Source organism: Diceros bicornis, chromosome 25 (assembly GCF_020826845.1).
Source record: "Diceros bicornis minor isolate mBicDic1 chromosome 25, mDicBic1.mat.cur, whole genome shotgun sequence".
NCBI classification, from domain to species: Eukaryota; Metazoa; Chordata; class Mammalia; order Perissodactyla; family Rhinocerotidae; genus Diceros; species Diceros bicornis.
The window spans coordinates 6,272,430-6,298,951 of NC_080764.1; the positions used below are offsets into that span (position 1 = coordinate 6,272,430).

General features: G+C 53.5%; 1 protein-coding gene across 8 annotated transcripts in view; it reads left to right on the forward strand.

Moving 5' to 3' along the window:
- Positions 1-9,490: 9,490 nt before the first annotated feature.
- Positions 9,491-26,522, forward strand: part of SULT4A1 (sulfotransferase family 4A member 1) — a 35,240-nt gene continuing 18,208 nt past the window's right edge. For all 8 annotated transcript variants that reach the window (XR_009223883.1, XR_009223886.1, XR_009223884.1 and 5 more), the window contains exon 1: positions 9,491-9,671. Coding sequence is in view for 3 of the 8 variants with exons in the window: in XM_058568185.1 (XP_058424168.1) it covers positions 9,503-9,671 (169 nt within the window). In the remaining 5 variants the exon portion in view is untranslated. The remainder of the gene's footprint in view (positions 9,672-26,522) is intronic.

The following is a 26,522-nucleotide window of genomic DNA, read 5'->3' on the forward strand; positions in this document are numbered from 1 at the left end:
TGCTCAGGGCACCCTGCCCATGTCTCATCAGATGAGAAAGGAAGGCAAGAGGTGAGACACACATCTTGATTCAGAATTTCTATAGGGGGGCACTTGGGGACAGCATCTGCTGAGAAGAGGGGTTTGGACGCTGTTGTAGAGCTGTTTGCAGAGCACTTTACAATAGAGCTGTTTGCAGAGCACCTTACAGAAGATGGAGAGAATGCCATATGCTCATATCAGAGATCAGGGGAGCTGACAGAAATGGAAATGATGGGGTGTGCCTCCTCTAGATCCTTTCTCTGTCCTGCACTAGCCCTCGGGGGTGACCCTCATGGCCTGCCTCACCCCAGAAACCTTGATCTCTGACTTCCTATTAGGTCCGTCCAGTGGGAGCCCATGGCAGGAGATAGGAGGGTGGGAGGAGAGAGAGGGATTAAGATCTTTTCAGAATCCCAGCTGTATGTGCTGCTGATGGGTGTTCAAAGGCCCCTGGCTGCCACCACCACAGCCCCCCTCCTTCCTTGGGAAGGTTGACGGTGTAGCAGTGGCTGCCCCCCTTCCTAGTCCCCTCCCTCTCTCAGGCGGAGGATGCTCGGACACCAGACCTCCTCTGACCTTGCCTGGGAGCCACTGCTCTTCCTGTCCTCAGAGCAGAACCCACGCTGCACCCCTGGAGACGCCGAGCCCAGGCAGGGGTGAGAGGGTGGAGAGATGGACACGTGAGTGAGAGAAAAAGGGAGCAAAGGAATAAAAGAGACTTGAATAAAAGAGATAATGAATCATTCATTCATTCACTTGGTTTATACTTAATGAGTTATAGGCTCTGGGGCCACAGCTGTGAACAAAATGGTGGGGGTGCGGGAGCAGAACAGCACACAGGAAAATGTAAAAATCACATCATCCCAAGGAGTGGCAGTGCTGTGAAGAGAGCAAAAGCGGGTGAGGACGGCAGCGGGGCTGGGTGGGAGCAGCATTGGACCATGTGGGCCCAGAGGCCCCTCTGGGGGTGATATTTGAGGTCAGACCTGAGGTGAGAGGCAAAGAGCTGGGGGAAGAGTTTTGCAAGCAGAGGGGACAGCAAGTGCAAAGGCCCTGAGAAGAAAATGAAGTTGATGTATTCAGGAAACAGGAAGCAGCTGGCGTGGCTGCAGCCACGTGACAGAGGGGCGCTGGGAGCCTGGGGCGGTTGGAGGTGGGCAGAGGCTGGGTCTCCAAGGCGCAGTCAGTGTGAGGAGGAGTCTGGATTTGGGTGGTTGTTGGAGGGTTGAGTGCCGGGAAGCCAAAAGGTGGAGAAGAGCGCGTGAGTGGAGCGCAGGAGGGCCTGGGGATGGCGGCGGCGGGTGGTAGTGGTGGTGTGTTGAAAAAGGGGGAGCAGAGGGACAGAGATTGAGGACATGCAGGAGGCTCCCCGCCTCCCCACCCATCTCCAGGGTCCACTGGGGCTGAGCTGGCGTCTGCCCCTCTTGCTGTCACTGGGTGGGGGAGGCATAGATACTGTCCCCTGCAGCAGGAAGGGGGCTGTTCTACCTGAGTCAGGTGAGCCTCTCTGTGCAGAGCTGGGATGTTCTGTCCCCACTCCCGGCTACTGGGTTTGGGATTTCCTTCTGCAGCGGAGAGGGGAGGCCTGGCTACCTGGGTCTCCAGGTTAAGGATCTAGAGGCTCAGGAGGCCTCTGAGAATATTCTAGCTCCCCTCTCCTTTGTCCCTTATCACCGACACAGGCCTCTATTCCCATGGGCACTCAAGCCTCCTTTTATTGCCTTCTCTCTCGTCAGTTTTTGGGGCTTGCCCTGGGGCCATCTTGGTCCCCATTGCTTTGTTTTGTGTCTTAGATGGCGAAAGGTAACTGGCCACTCCCCCTTCCTCTCCATCCTCCTCCTTCACCAAGCATCGTGTTGTTAAATGTTTCTGGTTTACTTGGTTGAATGTCTCAATTGCTTGTAATACTCTGCTCTGAAAAATTCTCTTCAGTCTTTATTATTTGCGGCTCGTGCTTCAAGGTCATCTGCTCACAACTTGATAGTTGCAGAGACTATTCACAAGTATCGTTCACCACACTTCACAGTTTATAAGCACTTTCCCAGCTTCTCTCTTATGTAACTCTTAGGCGTTTTCTCATGCGGCTTTCAAGTCGAACAGCCTGTGGCTTTCCCCACTGATCCCAGCTCTGCACTCTGGACCCGTGAACCCTGCCTGCTCCCTCTGCCTGGAGACAGCCTGGCAGGGATAGAAAGGTGATGATCTGGTCCCTCTGAGGCTTCTTTTCTCCACAGTGAACAGCCTGTGCCTTGTAACCACCCCTAGGGACATCCCCAAGCCAGACATGCTGCTTGGTAAGCTCCAGCCCCTTATCCCTAGTTTGTCCACATCCTTCTAGAACATGGGATCCAGCACTGGACCTAAATTGCCTTTCACCTCCCACCTCCTGGTTACTGCCTCTATTAATGTAACCCCAGATTGAGCGAGCTTGACCTGAGTAATCCCTGTGGATTTAACTGAGCCATGTCTACCAACAGCGTTGTGCTCTTCCTTGAGCCTGGAGATGGCTCAGCTGAGCCCAGGAGCTGATCCAGGTGAGATTCCCTGATCGTTGCCTATAGATCCTCCTGACACAGAGGTCTGAGGTCTTGCAGAGTGGAGGAGGGATCCTGGGCTCTGAATTCAGGTCGACCCGGGTTTGAGTCCCATCTCTGCCACTCAGTGTTGATGTGGCCCAGGGACATCCTTTCGCCTCTCAGAGCCTCAGTTTCCCTTTGTGTAAGATGGAGACGATAACACATACCTCATGGAATATTTACTTGAGAAAAGTAAATGCTCCTTGCAGACTATATCAAATGGAAGGGATTACTGCTCAGAAAGGGGGAGCAGGGAGTGAAAGGGCATTAACTACACTGCTGCCCTATGTTAGGCACCAGACTAGAGGAATGCTGGGCCTCCTTTGAGCCTCACACTGCCCCTGGGTGGTAGATAGTCCAGACAAAATCCAGCTACGATTGGAGCCCGGACCTGTGTGATGTCAGAGCCCTCTCTGGACCCTGTGCTGTGGCCTCCCATCAAGTGTGCTAAAGTCGTTGGTCCACCACCTTCCTCTTTCTCCCAGTGTCCCAGCCTAGGACCTCTCTTGGGTCCTGGAGCCCTGGTGCAACCATGGCTCCTATTCTTGAGCCACATTCCTGGGCTGGCCACAAGCTCCCCAGCCTGGCTTTCTGAGTGCCAGTCATCAACTGGGTGTGTCCTGATGCCTGAGGCAGATCCCTGCCCCAAGGAGCTCACATGTCTCTATTGCTATTTCTGTGGAGGTAATAGGGAGTCTAACCTTCACAAGCGCACATCACTTTACGGTTTACAAAGCCCATCATCTCACTTAATTCTCATAGCAGCCCTGGGAGACAGGCATTATTCTCCCCATTTTATGGATGAGGAAACTGAGGCACAGAGAGGTTATGTTCATTGGCAAGTGGTAGAGCTGGAAATGCCCAAGATTGTGCTCCAGGCAGCAGAAAGATCCCTAGACCATCACGGCTTCATTCTGCACCTGCTGTATGGTGCTGGGCAAGTACTTTCCTCGATCAATTCCTCATTTCCAGGTCTTTAAAGTCAGGGGTTGGACTAGCCGGTTTCTAAGGGGCCTCCAGCTCAGCTCTTAGTCCATAATTAATACCACCATGGCCAGAGGGAGAAGAGATGATTCCAGGAGGGGATTAGCCACAGAGGAATGGGTTTATGAACTGGGTCTTTATGGAAGCCTAGAATTTGTGTTGGCATAAAGTCATTCCAGGAGGGGAGACTGCAGGTGCAAAAGCACTTTGGGGGATGGTCCATGCTAGTGAAACTGACAAGGAATCCGAGGCCAGAGAGGTGAAGTGCCTTGTCCCAGGTCCCATAGTCAGTTGTGGTGGAGTCAGCATTCAAGCCCCAGTCAAGCTGTGGTTCCATCCTGTCTGCACACTAGGCTCCTAACCCTAACCCTGCTGGGTAGAAATACTGATGCTCAGCACTCTTCTGCAGAGCTTCTGATGTAATTGATCTTGACCTAGACCTGTCTAGGTCTGGCCTGTCTGGGCAGGAGTGTGGTTGGAGCCTGTAGGTCCTGGGCATTGGTATCCTCAGGGGCCACTCTGTGGGTGTAACCACATGCCTGAGCCAGCACCCTGTGCCTCAGGCTTACTTAATGTCACCTGTGGCAAGCAGGCTGGTATGTGCCCATCTGGGGCTGGGGTCACGTGATGCTAGTGGGGCGACCTCTGCCCCAGTACTAAACCCTGGCTACATGAGGCATCCCCAGGCAGATACCTCCACCCTTCTGAGTTTTGCATACCATCCATAAATCTGATCATGTACACTAACTAGATATTTGGTGATGTTAAGGAATAAATTATTACTTTTTGGTTGTGTTAATGTATTGGGAATATGTTTTCAAATAGTTCTTTAGAGATTTATACTGAAATATTTATGAATGAAATGATGTAGTACATGAGATTTGCTTCAAAATAATCCGGGTGGGGAGAGGTGGGTGAGAGTTGATGAAACACGAGTTGATAACAGTTGACACTGAGTGATGAGCACGTAGAAGTTTATTATACTCTCTCTAATTTTGTATATGTTTGACATTTCCATAATAAACGAGTACTTAACTTAAAAATTTAATAGTGCATCAAATAGGAAAATACGCATCAAGATAGAACATAAAACAAAGCAAAACCAGGGCCAACGCGAGTTATAGTCAGCCAGAGTCCCAGATTCAGAGGGCTGTAGGACCTGGTGAGATGTGCGCATTCAGCACCGCGGACAGCGACCTGCCGGCGGGCAGTAGGATCTGGTGCGCTGTGAGTGTTCAGCACCGCGGACAGCGACCGGCGACGCAGAGGATTTCCCTCGGATTACTCAGGAAGTCTGTTCAGGACAGAAAGCCATCCAGCCTCTAACAAATACACCTCCACATATGGGCGTTCACTACCCACAGGGCAGACCAGTCCTGCCTGGACAGTTTTTGCTCATAAGAAGCTTCTGTTTTCTGCTCCTTAAGGACACCTTTGTCAAAAATCAATTGCTCATGTATGTGTGTGTGTCTATTTCTGTGCTCTCTATCCTGTTGCATTTATCCATATGTCTATGCTTATGCCAAGCCCACACTATCTTGATTTATAGCTTTAAGTTAAATAGCTTGATACAGCAAGTCTTGAAACCAGGTAGCGTGAGCCTCCCAACTTTGCTATTCTTTTTCAAAATTGTTTTTGAAAAAGACAAGGTTCTAGGTTCTTTGCTTTTCCATATAGATTTTAAAACCAGCTTATTAATTTCTACAAAAAAGCCCATTGGGGTTTTGCTTGGGGTTGCATAGACTCTATAGATGTTGAGGAGAATGGGTATCTTAACAACGTTGAATCTTCCAATCCATAAACATGGTATATGTCTCCACTTCTTTAGATTTTCTTTAATTTCTCTCATCAGTGTTTTATAGCTTTTGTTACACAAAGCTTGCACGTATTTTCTTAGATTTATTCCTAGGCATTTAATGATTTTTGATGCTATTGCAAATGGTATTTTAAAAATTTCAATTTCCAATTGTTTGTTGCTAGTATGTAGAAATAGAATTGATTTTTGTTTGTGGGTCTTGTATCCTGTGATTTTGCTAAACTCACTTATTAATTCTATGGCTTTTTTTGTAGAGTTCTCAGGATTTTCTATGTTAACAGAGGTTTCCCTTTAGGTTGTTATTCTGAAAAAATTTAAACCTATGGAAAAGTTACAAGAAGTAATACAACTTTGGTAGGCAGAATAACATGCCCCCCCCCAAGACGTCCATGTCCTAATCCCTAGAACTTGTGGGTATCTTATGTCACATGTCAAAGGGAATTAAAATTGCAGATGGAATTAAGGTTGCTAATCAGCTGACCGTAAAATAGATTATCCTGGATAACTGGGTGAGCCCAATATAATTACAAGGGTCCTTGAAAGTGGAAGAAGGAGGCAGAAGAAGAGTCACTGTCAGAGCAATATGATGTGAGAAAAACTAGATTGGCTATTGCTGACTTTGAAGATGGAGGAAGGGCCACAAGCCGAGGAAAGTGGGCAGCCTCTAGAAGCTGGAAAAGGCGGGGAAATGGATTCACCCCTAGAGCCTCTAGAAAGGAATGCAGCTTTGCCGGCATCTTGATTTTAGCTCAGTGACACCCACATTAGACCTCTGACCTATAGAACTGTAAGATAATAAATTCGTGTTGTTTTAAGACACCGAGTTTGTGGTAATTTGTTACAGCAGAAATAGAAAACTAATACAATAATGAACATATACCATCACCTACCTTCACCAATTGTGGCTTTTGCCACATTTTCTTCCTCTTTCAATGTATCTATACACATGCACTCACATTAGTGTTATAATTGTGGTTCTTTGTAGAACCATTTGAAAGTAAGTTGCAGCCATCACGTTCTACACCCCCAAATACTCCAGCATGTACCTCCTAAAAAAAAGAACATTCTTTTACATAACCACAATACAGTTTTAAAATTCATGAAACTTAAAATTAACACAGTATTACCAAGTAATATAGAGTCCATATTCATATGTTGCAAATTGTCCCAGTAATGCCCTTTCTGGCTTTTTTTTCATGATCCAGTATCGAATCCAGAGTTGTACATTGCATTTATTTGTTAAATATCTTTAGTCTCCTTTAATCTAAAACAGTTCTTTCAGCTTTTTGTTTTGTTTTGTTTTCCATGACATTTACATTTTTGTAGAGTACAGACAGGTCAGACAGGTCTGCTGTTTTATAAATTGTCCCTTGGCTTGGGTTTTGTATTCTTTCCTCATTATTTGATTCAGGATATGAATTTTTGGTAGGAAAACCACATAAGTGATTCTGTGTCCTTCTCGGTACATCACCTCAGGAGGCACAAGGTGTCAGCTGGCCACCAACTGAGTTGGTGGTGGGAGGGAGCGTCGTCTTGGCTGATTCATCCACCAAATGTGCTGAGGTGCTGCCAGTCCAGGACAGAGATGACAGCGATGGCTATGATCATGGCCCACTCTGAGATGCCATGAGGTGTGAGCATCAGACCTGATCCTCTTCTCGCTGGCACCTAGGTCCCATGGTCGCTGGGTGAGGGCAAGGAGAGAGGTTGGGCAGGGCTGCAACACTAGAGGACAGAGGAGTGGGCAGTCAAGACCTTCTCCTGGCAAGATGGCAGGAGGTGGGACTACTTGTGAGCTGAAGCTCCAAGCCCTCAGCACATGCTCCATTGCCCCATCAGACTTCACTTATAAAGCACAAGTTCAAAGACAAAATTATTAAGAATTTCAAGATGGTAACCACAGAGCATTAATCCCCAAGTGCAGGGCCCTTCTGAGAACAGGGCCCTCCTTGACTCTCCAGATACATGCCCATGAAATAGGCCCTCCATCTTTATCTCTCTCTCTCATCTCTATCTATCTATCCTATGTCTATGTCATCATGTAACAATCTCTGAGAGCAAGATATAATGTTTTCAACACTCTGGAGGGTAGTTGTGTCTAGTCCCACTCAACCCCTCTGTCTGCCCCAAATTAAGCACTTTTCTGACCTCTGTCACCATAGATTAGTTTTGTTTGTCTTTGAACTGTATATGAATGGAAGCATACAATGTAGTGCCTTTTGTGTTTGGCTTCTTTTGTTCATCATATGACTGTGAAATTCACCTATGTTGTTGCACATATCAGTAATTCTTTTTTATGGTTGTGTAGTAAGTATTCCATTGCATGAATATATCACAATTTATCCAGTCTACCGTTGATGGACATTTGAGCTGTTTCCAGCTTTTGACTAATATGCGCAAACTGTTCCTGATTTGGCCTTTCAATCTAGCTCCTGTGTCCTTTTGACCTATTCCCATCATTTTTTTTTTTTTTAGCATTTTCTTATTTTTTTGCCAAACACGATGTTCTAGGCTCATCTTGTACTTTCTTTGCCCCGCCCTGGAATCGGCCTTTTCTCCAAGAAATGCTGGTTCCTTCCAGTGGGGAAGTATTTAGAAACCAAGGTCTGGGCACTGGGTGTGCTAGTATTACAGGAATACCAGTGCCTAAAGGCCTTTTAAGTGAAGATAGGAAACAGATATTTTTAAAAATAATAAATTCATGTCAATACCTCAGATTCCAGTCCAATCCCACAGGGTTCTTCCTTGCATTCTCCCATAGTGAGGACCCTCATCTGGAATATCAGCACATTCATTCATTTGCTCGATTCCTCCAGGCTTTGGCTGTCTTTGTGCCATGACTTCAGTGTTCTTAATAACGTCTCGGGTGCTTGGAACATCCTCTTTCTTTTTTGTAAAGATATCCACAAGCCTCTGGAGTTGGGGTCAATTGCTCTCTGTCCTCTCTCTGTCCACCGTGTAGACACGGCCCATGCCTCTCCGCCCATGTGTGTGTCTCCCTTGCCAGACTGCGAGTGTCTCAGTCTAGCGCAAGAAGGAGAGAGAGCAAGCAGGTCCTGTCCACCTGCTCTGCTCCCGACTCTTGCTGGTGCAGTTCTCTCCACCCATCCTCCCGGCTATAGCACCTAGGCTAGAGATTCCCTTTGCACAGTCGAGGACACGGAGCCTCAGAAAATCAGACCAGGACTCTACTACTTTTATCTTATCTCTGTTTCCCCAGTCCCAGGCACGTAGTCGGTGCTTAATATATGTTTGTTAAGTGAATGATTGGATGAGGATTTGTACTAAAACCTCTTTAGAATTTGGCTGTACTCAAATTGTAGTCTGGACAAGAAATACCTTATTAAATGCAGATTTGGGGGCACTATCCGAGAGAGTCTGTCTCTTGAGGTCTGGGATTGGTTCTAGAATCTGTAATTAACACCCCCCTTCTGCCCGCAGGATATTACGAAGCATATTCATAGCACCTATTGCTACCTGAAATTATCTTGGTTATTCACAAATGTAAGCTTTTCCTGATGTATCTTGGGCACCTGGACCAGTGTCTGGTACCGATCAGATGCTCCCTAAATATTTGTTGAATGAAGGAATAGCACCTTTAAGGTCACTTCTAGCCGGGGCATTTCACGAGTCTGGGTTGAGCGCTTGCTGAATAACGGAATCAATGGCCTGGTGGATGAACGAACGGGTGATGGAGAGGATGTGGGATGCGGACCGAGGACGGAGACGAGCGGGGCGGGCAGGGGTCTCCAGCGGTCCTCGTGGGGCCGGGGCGGCCCGGAGGCCCCACGACCTCGTGTCCGCGGAGGGCAGCGGCGCGCGTCGGGCGGGGCCGTGACGTCACACCTGCGGAGCGCAGCCCGCACGCCGGCTGGGGCGCGGCGGCTCTGCGACCTCACGTCCGCGGAGGGCCTTCGCCAGCGTCGGCCGGGGCGGGGCGCGGCCCGGGCGGCGCCGTGACGTCACGCCCGCGGAGCGCAGCCGCCGCGCCGGGCGGCGCCGTGACGTCACGCCTGCGGAGCGCCGCGCGGCGGCTGGGGCGGCGGGCAGGGCGCGTGCGGGCGCGGGCGCGGGGCCGGGCGGCGGCGGCGGCGGCGGCGGCGGCATGGCGGAGAGCGAGGCCGAGACCCCCAGCACCCCGGGCGAGTTCGAGAGCAAGTACTTCGAGTTCCACGGCGTGCGGCTGCCGCCCTTCTGCCGCGGGAAGATGGAGGAGATCGCCAACTTCCCGGTGCGGCCCAGCGACGTGTGGATCGTCACCTACCCCAAGTCCGGTGAGCCCCGCGCCGACCCCGCCCGCCTCTACGGCGCGCCCGCGTAGACGCTGCGCCCGCGGCGGGGGTTTCCCGTCGGGGGCGGGGAGGGCGGGGGCGCGGCGGCGAGGACAAGGGCGACCACGGCGCCCCCGCCCATTCGGTGCCCTGAACCCGACAGGGCGGGGCGGGGATCGTCGGCCCGCATTGGGGAAACCAAAGCCAGAGACCTGTGGAGGTGGGCCCCGGTGTCCACGCTGGACGGCGTCCCTGGGAGATGGAGCCTGTTTGGCTGGAGCTGCCCAGGGCCGCCACCTCTCCCTGCTTCCCCACCCATTACCCGGCTGGCTGTGTGACCTTGGACAGTCACTTAATCTCTCTGTTTCTGGACCCGGTTCAGCCTTTGATGAGTGCAGAGTCGTGGTGATCATCTGGGGATGGGGGATAAAACGGGCGTCAGGGCTGTGTACGTCCCTTTCCTGCGTGGGCCCCGGGGAGGGCGGGGGGAGGTGTTTGAGACTAGCCGTGCCCAGAGTGCGTGCTGGGTGTGTTCCCTTGTTTCAGGGTCGCCTCCATCACCCAGGTGTCAGGCAGGGCCCTGGGACATTCACATTTCCCAGCCTTAACTGACGTCGTTTTCCTCACCACCATGTAAGGTGGAGATGGTCATCCCCCTTTTACAGTCTAGGCACTGAGGCTCAGAGAGGGGAAGTGGCTTGCCCAAGGTCACACAGCTGATGAGTGGCAGAGCTGGGATTTAAAGCCAGGCGAGTCTGCATGCAGGACTTGATGTAAGAGATTTTCATGTAGCACCTTGTCTGAGGTTTGCAGGGAAAAGAGGCAGCTGTCCTGTTCTTTTAACATTTCTGGGGGTTTCCCTTGCTGCCACGGTACTGGAGAGGGAGGGAGATGCCTGAATCCAGGCTGTGCCCTGCGTTTGCAGCCTGGTGTAGGAGGTGGCCGGCCTTGAGGTCATGTTGGACCAGCAGGGGGCAGCTTGCTGGAAGAGCTGCAGGCTTGACTGTCATAGCTGTGCAGAGTCCCAGACATCCCCGGGGTAGGCCTGATCCTCTGGGGCAGGTTGGGGAAGGGGCTGTTAGTGGAGGGGTGGGGAGCCACGTTGGTGGGGGGAGCTTGGGGAGAAGTCTGGAGGTACTGCAGGGCTGTCCTTGGGAAGAGAGAGAGGAAGGAGATGTGCATGTATCACTTGCTGTGGCCCCACAGCCCCTCTCCCAACTCGTGGGGCCCTGTGGGTGTGGGGATTCAGAATTTTTCAGATTTTAGAGCCATAGATACCATACATGCTGTAGGACCCCCAGCGGCGTGTGGGGCTGTACTTTGGACCCCCACGTTGAGTGGGGTCAATAAAAACTAAAAATAGCCTCATGTCGGTTTAGGACAGGGTTTGCCTCCAAATAAATTGTGAAAAACTTGATTTGGGAAGCTCATTAGGATTTTGGAGTCACAGGTGAGGGATTGTGGTTCTGTGTCACCGCCTCCAGTTTGCATGAGGGGATGGAGGGTGAGAAGGTAAGTAGCTGGAGGGGTGGGGGGCACAGGCCCCAAGGCTCACTTGGAAAGCTGGGTGCTAGGGCTGTGTGTAGTGCTTTAGGGGGGCTGCCTCTGGGGCCTGGTGGGGTTCTGTGGGCTCCTTTCTGGGCACCTTGATGGGGAATGAGATGTTAGCTGAAGGAAAATTTCTAGATAATCAGAACTCACATCTTGTTTGTAACTCGCATGCTTCAAGACAAATAAAATCATACTCTGGACTTTTTAACAAAGAGGGCAGACATGTGGCTCTTTCCCTTGGTGACTGGAAACCCGGTGGTGGCCTGGAGACCATGTGTGAGGTCCCTTCACCCAGAACCCTGGACAGCCACCTTTTTGAAACTAAAAATTCCCCACAGCCGTGGCAGCCTGTCCAGGCTCTCTCGGTTTCTCCGTCTGCCCCCTGCCTGCTCCTTTTACCTTTTCCACCTGAGGGCTGGGCAGCCTGAGGCCTGCCGTGTTAGAACTGCGTGTGAGCGAGGAGCAGATAGCACAGACAGCCACCACCATGCTCTGTGCTTTGTGGCTCCCAGGGCCCCATGTGTCTGTCATCACAGCACAGTCTCCCCAGAGCTCCATGAGGCAGGTCAGAGTTGGGCTCCCATTTCACAGGTGGGGACGTGGAGGCTCTGGGAGGTTAAGTGACCTGCCCAAGCTCAGGGGGCTGGAACAAGGCTGACTTGAGCTGACGGTGAGCCTGGGAGTAAAGCAGAAGCAGAGGCGTGGGTTTTGTGTGGGTCAGTATTTTCTGTTTCTTTTTTGCTTTCTTCCTGGTGTTCAACCTGTCTCAGTCGCTCCTTCTCATCCATTCCATGGGATGGTGACAGAGCACGTGAGAAGTTTTCCCAGGAAAGATGGCCTGCACTAGCTCTAACCAGTGCTGCTGAGGGTTTCACCCTCCCCACCCTGCTGTCTGTAAAGGTCAGTACACGAAATGACCAGGGGACTGAAGAATTGGTTCCAAAAATCTGCCCTAAAGATGTTCTCTCAACCGGAGAAAAACGGCCGTGGGAATCGTCTGCAGTGGCAGCTGGCAGGGCAGGAAGAGCAGGTCTGGGGTTGGGGTCAGGATCCGGGTGCTCAGAGTCGCTGCCCTTCGTGATCCGAGCCTCCGTTTCCCCTCCTGTGAAATCCACAGCTTAACTGCACAGTCGCTGAGGCGGCTCCGGCCGGCATCCTTTGAGAGGCTGTTACTTTGAACACGGGCCTGTCACAGTTTGGGGTGTGACCTGGAGTGGTTAAGAGGCTGCTAATGGAGTCGTGTGTGCCAGGTGCTCTGCTGTGTTAATCCTCGAGGGACTCGTGCCTCTTTTTGGAGGCTCAGAGAAGGCAGGAACTTGCTCAGAGTCACACAGCTGCTGAGGGATAGGGGCTAGGTCTAGTCAGGTCCCCTCGTCCACGGCCAACCTCTCCCCTGCCCCTCAGTTGCTCTGCTCCTTTGGAAGGTCATGAGGGCAGCCAGACTCAGGCCCCAAGGAGGAGAGGGGAATCCCACCTTCTTTCTGTGTGCTTTGTCACACTCGGAGCCTCAAGCCACTTTGGGATTTTAAGGTTTTTGTCACTGCTGTGAGCCCTCTGCACATGGCCTCCAGGTGGCCCAGTTCACATTCTCTGACCCCTTTCTTCCCGTCCTTCCCCTCCCCCACCAGGAGTGAGTCTGGAGGAGGCATCAGTGCTTAGACGTTAAGAGCCTGGCTTTGGAGCGGGAAGTCTTGGGTTTGAATGTGGCTTTGCTGGCTGGGTGGCCCTGGGCAAATGACATAACCCTCTGAGCTGAGCAGGGGTTTCTGCAGGGGTAGGAGAGACCACCTCACTGCCTTGACGGGCGGCTGCGCAGATGAGTAAGGTGATGGGCGAGGGCCCCTCCCTGTTCCAGATGCATGGTAAGCACAAGAAAGGTCGTGTTATTATGCCAGCTCTCACTCCCCGAGCACCTGTTGTGCCCAGACGCTTTCCTAGGTGCTAGGAGTGCAGAGAGAAGCCCCATCTGGTGCCTGTCCTCAGTGTGCTCTCAGTCTGCTGGGGGACAGGCAGCTCTGGGTTTGGGGGAGTAGCCAGGACTAGCAGAGGCCCCCTTCCTGCCAAGCAGGGAAACCACGGGGCCCCGGCTTCCAGGGCCCAAGTCTAGGAGATGGTAATGAACTTGCAGGTAGTCGGAGCCAGAAGGGTCTGCAAGGTCCCTTGTCCACCCCTGCCCCCTCTGATGGGGAGCTGGGGTTTACAGGATTGGGGATTTCTGGTGGTAAGGCAGTAATAATTAGATCCTGCTTTTTTCTGCAGCACTCCGCTGCTCTAGGATTTTTTTTGTGTTTCTGACATTTGAGCTCAGAGGACAAGACTGTGCTGTCCAGTGCAGTAGCCTCCGGCCACATGTGGCTATTGAAATGCAATGAACTGGAATGAAGTAAAGTTAGGAATTGAGTTCCCCAGGAGCACTCGCCATGCTTCAAGTGCTCAGTAGCCGCGTCTCGTGGCTGCCGTATTGGACAGCATGGGTGTGGAATATTTCCATCATTGTTGGAGGGTCTGTGGGACGGTGCCAGTTCAAACTGGGATCCAGATGCTGGGAGCCCATTGTGCCTTCTGAGGAGGACCCTTCTGTTTGTTGCTTGTTCACAATCATTCATTCTTACAGCCTGTTTGGTCCCGGGATTGTTGTCGTGTTGAGTCTGGTTGTCTGGGGAAGCGTCCTATAGCTGTCCACTGCTGTGATGGTCACTGCTGCCGTCGGTTTTGCTAACGGGGTGATGGTCCCAGAAGTCACGGAGCATCGGCTTTGGGATATCCTGCTTGGCTTGTCCAGAGCGCCCACTTCCTGTTTTTATTTTCCTTTTGTTTCTGGCCAGTCCTGAAGTGCATCACATTCTCTTCTCAGTGACTGGGAGGGAGGAAGGGAATCACAGCCAGGGGAGTGAGCGCATGTGGGCCCCAGTTCTAGCCCTGTCACCGTGTGACTTCACTTTGCTCATGAAAAATGAGAGGATTGGACCTGATGATTCATTTAAGTCTTAAATTTTAAGACAGCTTGGGGGTGGGGAGGCTGCGGGGAGACCCACAGGTCCCAGGTTCCACGGATGTCTTAGTTTTCTTTGTTTGTGCATGTCGCCATGCGGAGGAGAGGTGGGCATCAGGCGTGTTGTGAAAAGCTGTCCTCAGGAGCTTACAGTGACACTAGGAAGCCAGGCTCCTAATGCAGAAAGCTAACTGATAGGCCAGGGTGGTCATTCTCAGGGTCAGGTCTGGGGCCCAGGAGGGAGGATTCAGAGGAGGATGATCACGGGAGGACTGCATGGAGGAGGGGGCTAGGACCTGGACATGAGGGCTGGAGGGGATTACTGATTGCAGCTACTGTCCCACTCTCTGCCTTGCTTGAGCCTGAGAATAGCCCATTTTCTTGTGATTGTTTTTTGGAGATAGAAAAAGGCCCAGTGAGGGGCAAGGGTGGTATCAGCATTTGAGTGTTCAGTTTTTACAGTGGACAGTGGAGATGAACACACCCTAGGAAGAGTTGGAGGAGAGACGGTGGGGATGGGAGCCAGCATTTACCCAGCGTCTGTGCTGTGCCAGATGCTTCCCACATTTTCCATACAGTTATCTCGTTTCATTTTTCCACAGCCCGGGGAGGAGACTGTTCATGGCTTCAATACACAGGTTAGGAAGCAGGCGGCAAGATTTTGAGGGACTTGTCACCCACCCTGAGCTCACATTTGTTCCAAGATCAGTGTGACTGTCCCTCCCTCCCAGCTACACCACCCAGGGTGACAAGTGCTTTCTAGCACAGTGGTTAGTGATGCCTCCCAGGAAAGCTTACAAAGGCCTGAGAACTGTAACGGGAGGTTTTGTTCAGTATATCTGTCAGGGTCCTCTTTCCTCCTCCCCTTTCCTTCCTCTCCTCCTCCCTCCTCCCTCCTTCCCTTTGTTCTTCTTCCATCTGTTTGCACGTAATCAGGAGGCCTTGGAATTGGGGCAGGGGGTGGCAGACTCAAGTTCCTGGGTTGGCTAGGGGAGCGTTTCTCCTTGTCACTGCATGGGGCTTGGAGAGAAAGCCTCAAGTAGAACCCCCAGGGTTCTGGAGAAAGAAGGGAGCAGGGGCCTCTGGGAGGAGTGTCTTTCTGACCCCAGTGGAATAGGAAGAGACCCCGAGTCCCCTCTGAGCTCCAGGGTCTCATTCTGGGTTCGTCATTTCTCATTCCTCCCAGACAGTGACGACTTCTCCCGCCTCCCCTGCCACGTGCACTTTGTCACTTGCTTCTGTGGATTCATTGCCCAGTAAGCTTTCAGCTCTGTCGCCCCCTTCAGCCCCTGCTGCGGTCTTGGGATTCTTCTTCTCTCATGTGGAGTGTCCCATGGCCTCCCCCCTGGGCTCACCTTTCACTCTGCAGCTGAAGTGACCTCTTGGAGACACACATCTGACCCTGGTCACTCCCTCATTAACCTCTTTGCTGACTCCCCATTGCCTTCAGGCAACGTTAAACTCTGCAGCCTGTCCTCCTGTGATCTGGATTTCACCTGTCCTACCTCCTTACTCACCAGCCACATGGGACTGTCTGGACACTCCTGGTTCTTTCTTGTCTCCAGTCTTTCACTGCCTCTGTCTCTTCCCCTCCTCTCCCTTCTGCTGTTTTCCCTCCCCTCCGATTACCTGATGAGGACTTCCGATCTTCAGAATTCCTCTCGTCTGTTCACTGTGGGACTAACTCTCCTTTCTGGCGTCCCTCCTCAAATCTTTCAGCACTTTAGAGATGTCATTCCACTGTCTTCTGGCTTGCATAGTTTCTGATGACGTCAGCTGTGATTCTTTGGTCCTCTGTGGAATGGGTCTTTTTGTCCTCTGGCTGCCTTCAGGATTTTCTCTTTTAATTTTCAGCACTTTGGATATGATGTGTCTAGGTATATATTTTTTTTCATTGAGGGGATGCTTTTCCTGCTTGGGGTTCTTTGAGCTTCTTACATCTGTGGTTTGATGCCTTTCATTGTTTTGGAAAAATTCTCAGCCATTATTGCTTCATATATTTCTTCTGTCCCATTGTCTCTCTCTTCTTCTTTTGGGATTCTGATTACGTATGTGTTAGATTGTTTGATGTTATCTTGTAGCTCTTGGATGTTCTATTTTTTCACCCTTTTTTCTCTTTGAGTTTTAACTTGGATAATTTTTGTTGACCAATCTTCAGGTTAACTGATTCTGTCTTCCACTATGTCAGTTCTACTGATGAGCCCATTGAAAGCATTCTGCATTTGTTATGTGTTTTTATTTTTCCTCTAGCATTTCCATTTCTCTGCTGAAATATCCATCTGTTCAGGCATGTTGTCCATCTTTTCCATGAAATCCTTTAACATATTAATCAGACTTATTTTAAATTCTCTGAGTCTGATTCTGTTGATTGTTTTGTCTCTTGACAGTGGATAATTTTTTTTATTGCCTTTCTTATGAGTACTGTTGCATTCATTTTGACTGAATGCTGAACACAGTGTTCCAAAATTATTTTTGCTTGGAAATGGGCCTGCCTTTTCCTGCCAGGCCATTAGTGTAGAATGGTGAGTCAGTCTGGTGGGAGTTGGGCTGTGTCTCCAGCCTGCCACCCACTGGTCTTTCTTGTGAGGACAAGTCTAGGTCTGCAGTGAAGAGTCTGTTTGGTGCTGACTCTCTCCTTGTGCCTCTGGCTCTGCAAGCCCATAGTCAGCCTTTGCAACTTGTGAAAATTCTACCTGAATTCTTCTTTCCCACCTGCATGGTGCCTGGCTTCTCTTCCTCCTGGGCCCTGTCCCTCTGGAAGCGCCCATCTGCCTGGATTTCAGCCTCTTGGCTGCCTGGCAGCTTCAGCTCCCTGATGGGCTTGAGGCAAGTGAGGCTGTTGTAGTTTATCCAGCCTTTCCCTGTTAGTGTGGGAGCCGTGCTCTCTCCACCACTGGAGGAAGTGGCACTTCTCCTGGTGTCTTGACAGTCAGGTGAGGCGGTGGTCATGTCTTCAGCTTGTGGAGTGATGGACAGTGTGATGGAGTGATGGACAGTGTGATGCTCTGCTGTTAGCAGGGAGCAGGGACCCGGCATGGGCTTCTGGAGTGCATTAGGATGAGTGAAGGGGCCATCGGGAGGTGGAAGCCTCCCTAAAGCATGCTTTGCAGACTTACTGGAGTTTCCTGGAAGCTAAACAAGTCATTTCCAGGGATGCCGGAGAGCCGGGGAGACCCTGGCTTGGGCTTTGTGTGTGCTCTCTGGCCCACGGATGGCTCTCATGAGGCTCGGCTCAGCCTGGAATGAGCTGGGTCTCCTGGCACTCCCCCCACCAACGATGGGAGGACAGTGGACTGAGTGGTCGCAGACTGCTTGAGTCCACATTTGTCCTTCTCAGGATGGACCAGGAGGTAAGAGGGTTTCCCGACTCTGTGCCGGGTGCCTGGGGGTATCCTGTCCTCCTTATGGCTCCTCTGCGAGAGAGGCCCTTTTCAGGTAAGGAACTGAGGCCCACAGAGAAGCTGGCCCAGGTGCTGGCAGTAGAGCCCATGTGGGCCTGACTGCAGGGGCGTCTCCCTGGTGTGCCTCCTTCCGATGGGCCGGGCCGGTGCTGGGTGGGCCAGCCCTGAGGTCACGCGTCCACCACCATGGTCAGCACCACGGTCAGCACCACGGTCAGCACCATGCCACCGCCGATGCCTTCAGTGGCCAGACACAGCATGCAGAGCATCCTTTGGGTCATGGCATTTGATCCGTGTGCGGTCCTCGCCTTACAGATGAGGCCGACTGAGAGCGGCTGAGTCTCACTTGGCGTCCAGGCGTCAGGAGGTGGCTGAGCCAGGATTTCAGTCGTGGCCTCTCATAGCTGCTGTCCATGTGGTCTTGCTGTCAGTTGTTCTGCCTCTCCTCTGGGAGAGGGGCGAGGCCTGGCTTGTGAGTGGGCGTGCTCAGGTCCTGGAGACCCAGAAGTGAGGGTCAGCGTGGAGAAGTGAGGTGGGAGGGGTCTCAGGAGGCAGGGGAGGAGGAAGCCAGGAATGGGCACCTCCATGGGGCCCTCGACAGATGGCGTGAACACAGCTCAGGGGGCTCCCTCGAGGGGCGGGAGGCCAGTGCTCACTCACCACCCACTGTCCCTTAGCGGTCGAGTGTGCTTGGGGCCAGGTGAGAAGCAGGCACAGGTGTGTGAGGTGAGAAGCAGGCACAGGTGTGTGAGGTGAGGAGCCTTGTGTAGGGGCTGTCCACTGAGCTGCAGGTGACCCCAGCGTGGCAGAGGCATATGGGTGGTAGTGACCGTCTGCTGAGGAGGGGCAACTTATAGAGACCAAGCCTGAATCTGGGTGTTGGGGAGGGCACTCGCCCGTTCTAAGTCCCCGTGTCCTGCTCTTTCAGGTGGGCTGACCTGCTGTCTTGCAGGGCTGTGGGGGGACTGAACGTGATCATGTGCGTGTCACACCATGCTTGGGCCCCATACATTGTTAGCCCTTATTTTCATTGTCCCCTGTTTCATTTCAGCTCCATCGGGAGCATTCTGTGCCTCTTGCTGTGTGGGAGACCACCCGGACTCAGCGCCTTATAACAATAATTGTTACTGTAGTCCTGTGTCTGCTGTCACTGATCTCGGCTAAACCCACTTGTGTGTCTGTGGGTCGACTGGGGGCTCTGCTCTAGGCTGGGCTTGGCTGCGGCAGCTCTGCTTCAGCTGTCTCTTTTCCTTGTCCTGGGACCAGCAGGCTAGCCTGGGAGTGTCCCTCTCTCGGCGATGGTAGAAGCACAAAAGAGCAAGCAGAGACATGCGAGACTCTGTGCTCTTCCTCCCTGCACTGGCCACAGCATGGTACTTCGTTGTGCCCAGAATCACAGAGACAGGCGCTGTCTTCTTACGGGAAGGGCTTTGAAATCATGTGGCAAAGAGCGTGGATGGGGCCAGGTGGAGGGCTGGGGTCCCTGATGCTGAACACCGAGCCCCCTCCCCAGACACCCTACAGCTCGCTGGCTTATCTTCCTGTCTTTGAAGTCCTAGGTCAAATGCTCGTTTATCAGAAGAGCTGTCCCTGGCTTTCCTGGGCCCTCATGGAAGGTGGGACCTCTCCCTCCTGGGGGAGCCACAAACTCTGCCTGATGGGCCAGCAGCCTCTTGCTAGGGCATTGTCCGCAGGGCCCTGAGTGTGTGTCCACGTCTGTGGTCCCAGGAACCCTGGAGCTCAAGGCCCAGGAGAATTTCACCCCGAGAGAACTGAGGGCTGGGGACGTGGTGACTGTTTCAGGCCCCCCAGAGTCGCGGCAGAGCTGGGCTGGGAATCTGGGCCCCAGGTTCTCGGGGCCTCACCAGGCAGGGCCTGTGGCAAGCCTGGTTGTGGGGCCAGCTGTGCCTCAGCCACTTGAAATGGTCCCCTCAGTAGGAGGTGATGACCCTCAGTGACAAGTCTGTGTCCAGCAGGGGCCCAGAGCTGGGGGCGTGTGGCTGCAGTGCAGGCCACGCTCATTTCCCAGGGTCCAGGCCTGTGGGTGGGGGCGGGTCCCAGCTGCTGCTGTCTCTCTCCCGCCCGTGCTCCACCCCAGCTGGGAGGTGGGGGGTTAGGGGTAGAGCTTTAGCCTGGGAGTGAGGACACGTGGCTTGTGGCCTCGGTTTTGCTGTCCATTTGCTTTGTGACCCATGTGTGTGGTGTGTGTGTGTCTATGTGTACAGTGTGTGTGCGTATGGAGTATGTACGGTACATGTGTGTGGTGTGTATGGTACCTGTGTGTGTTGTGTGTATGGTTCATGTGTGTGTTGTGTATATATGTGTGTGTGGTGTATGTATGGTACATGTGTGGTGTGTGTACGGTACATGTGTGTTGTGTGTTTATGTGTGGTGTGTGTATATGTGTGTTGTGTGTATGTGTGTGTGTGTATTGTACATGTGTGTGGTGTGTGTGTGCAAGCACTCCAGTCCTGAATCAGACAACGTTTTGAGTCCGGATTCTGGGCCCTCTGGCATGGGTGGCAGGGGGTGGGCAGTTACTCTCTGAGCCCACTTCTTTGCGTGTGGAGGGGGATGGTGGTAGCCGCCTAGGGGCTTGTGAGAATCAAATGAGGACGTGGCCACGTGAGCTCCTGTGACAGTGCCTAGGACACTAAGTGCAGTACTTGGCTGTCACAGGGTGGCTACTGGGCGCCTTGGTATGGGCTTCTTGTCTTGTCTCCCTGTCCATCTGCAGCCGTGTGACTATGACTGCACCTCTCCTCTGAGCTCCATGTCCTCTGCATATCGTGGGGACTATCTTGAGAACTGAGACAGCACATGTGACGTTTCCTAGGACGGGGGACAGGTGCTTCACGAGAGTCGCTCATCTTTGCTCTTTCCTTTCCGAGGCGAGTGTCCTGGAGGCCTTCTCAGTGTCTGTTGGGAGAGTGAGTCCCACCCCTGGCCTGGATTGTCGGCCACCTCTGTTGGGTTACAGCTTCCAATGCTCAGCTGTTGCTGTTGCTGAGGGAGCTGGGCAGGTCCTGGCTGTGACTCGGTGATGTCTTGTGACTCTAGAATGCCTGTGAGCACATTGATTGAGTGGGGCAGATTGAACACAGGTGCTCACCTCTGCTCCCTCTTACAACCTCACTACATGACGATCAAGGAGAAAGCTGAACCCCTAGAGGAGGAGAGACGGTGACTGTGGGTTGGAGATGCCAGCTGAGTTTTGGAAGATCAGGCGTGGTGGCTAAGCATTGACCAACTTAGCAGGTAGAGAACCTGCATGGCCGCAGACGGGGAGGGCAGCAGGTGCATGAGCCAGTTCCAGCTGCAGAGCTCCAGGAATCGGATGCACCTGGCACCTCAGAGGGTGGCATCTGTGATGGGGGAGATTGAAAACAGGAGGCTGTTGCAAAGACAGGTTTCTTGGGGAAGTTGATCCAGAGAGGCTGTGGATTTGGGGATGTGGAGCACAGCTGTAGGCTGGGATGCAGTGCCATGTCAGAAACAGGGATCCCTTGAAAACTGCACACTTGAGAGGGAGGTTCCCAGCCCCCTCCCCTGCTTGGCTCCCGGGATGCCTGTGGTCCCCCAGGGCAGAGAGTGGAGGCATCTTCTCTGGAGGAATTGACCCCAAAGAAAAGGCCTATAAATATTTGCATATGTGCATCTTCCATCTCAACTGAGAGGGCACCCAGGCTGGGCTGCTTTCATAGACACCCAGAGCCCTGCAGTCAGCAAGCCTTGCCCCCCCACAGATGGCTGCATCTGGTGGCTCCTTCTTACCTGTGGATGGACTCAAGGTTAGCAGATCTTAAAGTCTCCAACTTGAAGGACAGAGACCTGCAAAAACAAAACAAAACAAAAAGCAGAAGGAGGTTGGAGGAATCAAAGGCAACGTACAGCAGAAGAAAACGTGACGAAACAAAGCACCGCCCACACTCCCAACCCTGTAGCATCCTCGGAGAGTTGAGACAGATGCGCTTCACTCTGGAAAGTGTCTGCACCGGAAAGGAGCAAGGAGGGATCATGAGGAACTCTGGGGATTAAAAATGTGCCAGCTGAAATTTTTAAAACTTGCTTACGAGATTTGGATGGCCAAGCAGAGGCAATATCCCAGGAAGTAGAATAAAAATTTTTTTGCAAAATTATGGCAAATAGGAGCAAAAAGATAAGAAAATTGAAAGATCTAATGGGGCTGGCCCCATGGCTTAGCGGTTAAGTGCGCGCGCTCAGCTACTGGCGGCCTGGGGTTTGGATCCCGGGTGCGCACTGACGCACTGCTTCTCCGGCCATGCTGAGGCTGCTTCCCACATACAGCAACTAGAAGGATGTGCAGCTATGACATACAACTATCTGCTGGGGCTTTGGGGGAAAAATAAATAAATAAAAATTATTAAAAAAAAAAAAAAAGAAAATTGAAAGCTCTCAGAGTTCCAGAAAGAGAGACCGGAGAGTATGGAAGAGAGAAAATTAGGGGAGCCAGGATTTCCAGAACTCAAGAGCATGAGTTAAATTGAAGAACCCCCCCAAGTGTCTGGCACAACGTATGTGTACAAGACCACGCTGAGGCACGTTACCGTGAAATGTCAAGACTGAGATAAAGAGAAGATCTCAGAGCTTCCAGAGATGAAAATGGGCCTCGTTCAAAGGACGGGGACCAGGACCTCAGCGTTCTCGGCACAACGTTGGCCGCTAGAAGGGAGCGGCGCTTTCATAGTTCTGAGGAGGGAGTCTCCAGCCTGGAATTCTGTGCCCAGCCCGACTACCAGGCACGTGCGAGGGGGAGATAGATGCCTGTGGTCGTGCGTGGTCTCAGAGGGTTCTCACACTGCGGGGGTGGGCAGCAGGAGGGTGGGCCCCACCAAGGCAGGAGAGGACACCAACGAGCCTGGAGCATGGTGCATCCAGCTGAGGGAGATCCTGGGAAGACAGTCGTGGGGGGCAGGGGCACATCCCCGAGAATCAGTGGAATTGAGAGAGCGCCCACACGGAGAGGGTCTGTTACAGAGTAAGGGGAAGAATTATTAATAGCAACCTAGAAAGCTAAGCAAGCCAAGCTTTCCTCTAGGAGAAACAAAATCCCGTATCAGAAAGGGCATGTAATCGCTACCTGGTGTACTTGAGTGAAACGCTCGTGCCCTCAGTTAGCCTGGAGGCCGTGCCCTGTCTGCTCTGGGAGGGGAAAGCTGGGTGGGGACTTGGAGGGCCCGCATCTTCCTTATGGAAAGTCAAGACCATCGGAAATGTACAGGTCGTGAGATAACTGTCTAAGCACATCAGAAATTTGGGGGTAGGAGAAGGATCAACGAGGGTTTGCTCTGGGGTGGGATTGGGGTGGGGAGGAGGACTGGGTTTTCTCTCTTATGCATCTTAGAGTCCTTGACTTTTTAAACTAGGTGCATGTGTGGCTTTGGTAAATAATAAAAATGAAAATGAAAGAATTCCAAAGGGTTCCAGCCCCAGGATCCTGGTGGTTCGGGCCCCGTTGCTATCGGTTCTGACCCTCGAGTGCTGGTTCCTTCTGTCCCCAGTTTTGGTGGGAATTTTGGTGGCTCCACCCCAGTGTTGGGCCGGGCAGGGCTCTGGATTCCTGGGGAGTTCTGCCCAGAACGCCAGGGGTTTCCTGCGTTTCCGAGAGGTCCCATGTCAGAAAGCATGGCCGCCGTCGCGGGAGCAGTGACCGGAAGGCCTCTCAGGAGTGACTCGCTGGTGCCGGCAGAAGCGTGTCTGTAAGTGATGCACCCAGCTGACCTGAGGACGCAGCCTTGGAAGCCTGTGGCTTGCGTTGCTCCCTGCATGGCGGCCCCGCCCCGCCAGCCCCCCTGAGTGTCTGGGTTGAGAGCTGGCCTCTCCTCTGCCTCTCCTTGGATTTGCTGGGAATCGGGCTGGCTTCCTGCTGCGGCCTTCCCCCCAATGCTCACCTCCCCTGGAGGGTTCAGACTGCAGGAGGGGTGATGGGGGTCTGAGGCTCCACTTCCCCACCTGCTTTTGTACATCCTATCCGGGAGACTGCAGGACTGGAGGGGCTCCCATCCTAGCCTCGAGGCATCTCCAGTCTACCATGCAGGTAGCACGATGAGCTCCATGCAAGGCCTCTCCCCTCTTCACTCCCCCTGCTCCCCTAGGCGTGTAGGGGAGGCCGTGTAGGGAAGTGGAGACTCACAGACGTGGGTTCCCGCTGCAGACATAGCTCTCCCCTCGGACTAGTAACCTAAACTTGGGGCTTCCCTCTCCTTATAGGTACAGGGAAGCTTATAAACCCTCCCTCTGCCTCTGCAGGCGTCGCTCCAGGTGTCACCTGTTACCCGGGGTGTGGCTTCCATGGGAGGGCTCACGTCCCGTGTTTGGATGATGGCTGCCCGGTGTGGCAGGAGGCTGTGGTGTCTCGTGTGTGAGCGGTCTGGTCAGTGGTGCCATGGTGGCGTTAGGAGCTCAGAGTGATGCTCGCTTGTGTTGAGCCTCTGTGGCCTGAGTGGGTCACTTCGTGGCCCTAACCCCAGCAGCCCTGTGAAGCAGGGAGGGGCATCACCTCCGTTTTCTAGAAGGGGAGGCAGGGCCTCCTGGGGGCAGCCCTCAGTGCAAGCTTGTGGAATGAACAGAGGGGTGGGTGGTGGATACCCCTTGTGGTGGCCAGAGCAGCAGATCCTGAGCGAGGACTGTGACCTAGTAATCCCAGACCTCACCAGGTGGGAACATGGAGGCCTCTGTAGAAGGAACACAGAGCTGCGTCCAGATCCTGGCCTTCACTTACCTTTTCTGTGAAATGGGATGATAGTCCGACCTTATAGGAGATGAGGTGGAAGTCTCTAGTAGCTTGGCTCTGGGCTCTGAGGAGTACCGTGGCCTTGGTGCTGAAGCTGACGGATGGGACAGATGTCCAGATGTGGATGGGAAGCCCTTGCACGGTCCCTGATGCGCAGAGCGGTTGTGCATGCCCTTCTCCCTCGCCCTTACCCTCTGGCTCTGGCTGCAGTGCCTGCCTGGCCTGGCTCCCATCAGAACAGCCACCAGGGAGCTGGGGAGGTGGGTCCTGGAGTGACTTGGAAGGAGCAACATATTCTGAAAGCACGGCCACTGCCACGGGAGCAGTGACCCGATGGCCTCTCAGGAGTGGCCTCTCAGGCGGCCACCCACACCACCTCAGGACGAGATGCAGCGGCTGTGAGCTCACAGGGGATGCTGGAGGGGGTCCATGCCGTGGGAAGTGGGCACTGCTGCCACCTTAGGTGCTGGGGCCGAGGCCGCAGAGCAGGCCGTGTCCACTTCCTTAGTTACCAGTCTTTCTGGCAGAAAGCGTTGCTGAGGCCACTGGATGATGAACAGAGGGGACTGCGGTGTGTCCTGGCTCAGGGAGGCGGCCCGCTGGGGAGACGTGTTTGCTGAGTTCCCACCGTGCTTCAGGCGCCGCTGGGTGTGGGCGCAGGTGCCTGGGCCATGACCCTGTGCCTCAGGGTTTTCTAGCCCCTGCAGGAGATAGGAAGTCAGGTGCTTGGCCTTCATGGGGTCCCAGCTGGGGAGGGAGCTCTGAGCAGGGTGCCTAGGGCGGGAAAGTCTCAGACGCGGGAGAGAGTGGACCTGGGTCAAGAGGATGCGGGGAGGGCTGCAGGTGAGAAACCAGGTGGTCACAGACCCCGGCATGCCAGACCAATCCCGTGTCCGTGGAGAAGAGGGAGTCGTTCAGGCCGCGTGTATGAAACTGTTAGAAATGTGGTGTGAGCGTGGTCGGCAGAACAACAGCCCCCGAGGTGTCCTCGTCCCCAGAATCTGAGTGTTTCCCCTCATGCAGCGAGGGAGAACTAAGGGGTCCTTCAGGCGGGAGATGGTCCTGGACTGTCTGGGTGAGCCTGGTGTGACCTCAGGGTCCCTAACAGGGGAGAGGGAGGCAGAAGAGGAGGCGGCTAGTGATGCAGTGTGACCAGAAGCTGGAAAAGGCAAGAGAACGCTTCTCCCCTGGAGCCTCCGGGAGGGAGCATGGTCTTGCCACGCCGTGGTTTTAGCCCCATGACGCTGGTGTTGGCCCTCTGACCTCCAGCACTGTGGGATAATAATAACTGTGTTGTTTTAAGCCGCTGAATTGGTGGTAATTTGTTACAGCAGCTGTAAAAACTGCCACATAACTGAGACACGCTCCCTGCCCTCACGAGCTGCCCCTGCGCAGCTCCCGGTCGTGCACAGCATGCCGAGTGCGGTAGGACAAGACGTGCAGGGACCCGGGCCAGGGAGGGCGCCTGACGAGACTGCGGGGCCAAAGAGCAAGTCCGAGTGGGCCAGGCAGTGGGGCCTGGTGAGGCCTTGGGCCACGGGGGTGCTGAGCTCGGGGGGTAGACGACCTGGCCGCAGCGCGGTGCACCGGAGGAGTTGGAGAGAGGAGGCTGGAGGCCGGCACGAGAGCCGCGGGCATGGCGGGTGTGGGGATGTTGGGCCGTGGCAGCCAGAGGAGTGGATGGAAGGGCAGAGTGGGCCCTGTGCTGACGTCTGGGGCACCTTAGGGTGGGGGCAGTGGGCGTGGAGGGGAGAGACCAGCAGGGAGAGGACTGGACGTAGTTGCACCTGGCGGAGCCTCTCCGAGCAGGGCTGTGTGACTGCAGAGCTGAGTTTGGTCCAGTTAAGGTGTTTAGAAGGGTGTCTGGCAGTGGGCAGTGACCGGGCATTGTAGTCATCATCATCTATGGTCTTTTTCTCTGATCCTTTGTCAGGTCTTGCCGGCCGGCTTTACGCCCTAGGAAGGCCGAGCTCCCAGCGCTTGTCCTGCGTCCCCCATTCCCGCCTTCCCTGGTGCTGGGCAGGCGCACATGTGCTCTCCTGTTGGTTCCACTGAAAGCTGGAGACGGGAAGGCCGAGAGTCGCTCCACCAGGAAATGGCCTTGGAGGGGCTGGAGAGAGGCGGCTGGGGGCAGGCCAGCAGGCCTGGCGGGTGGA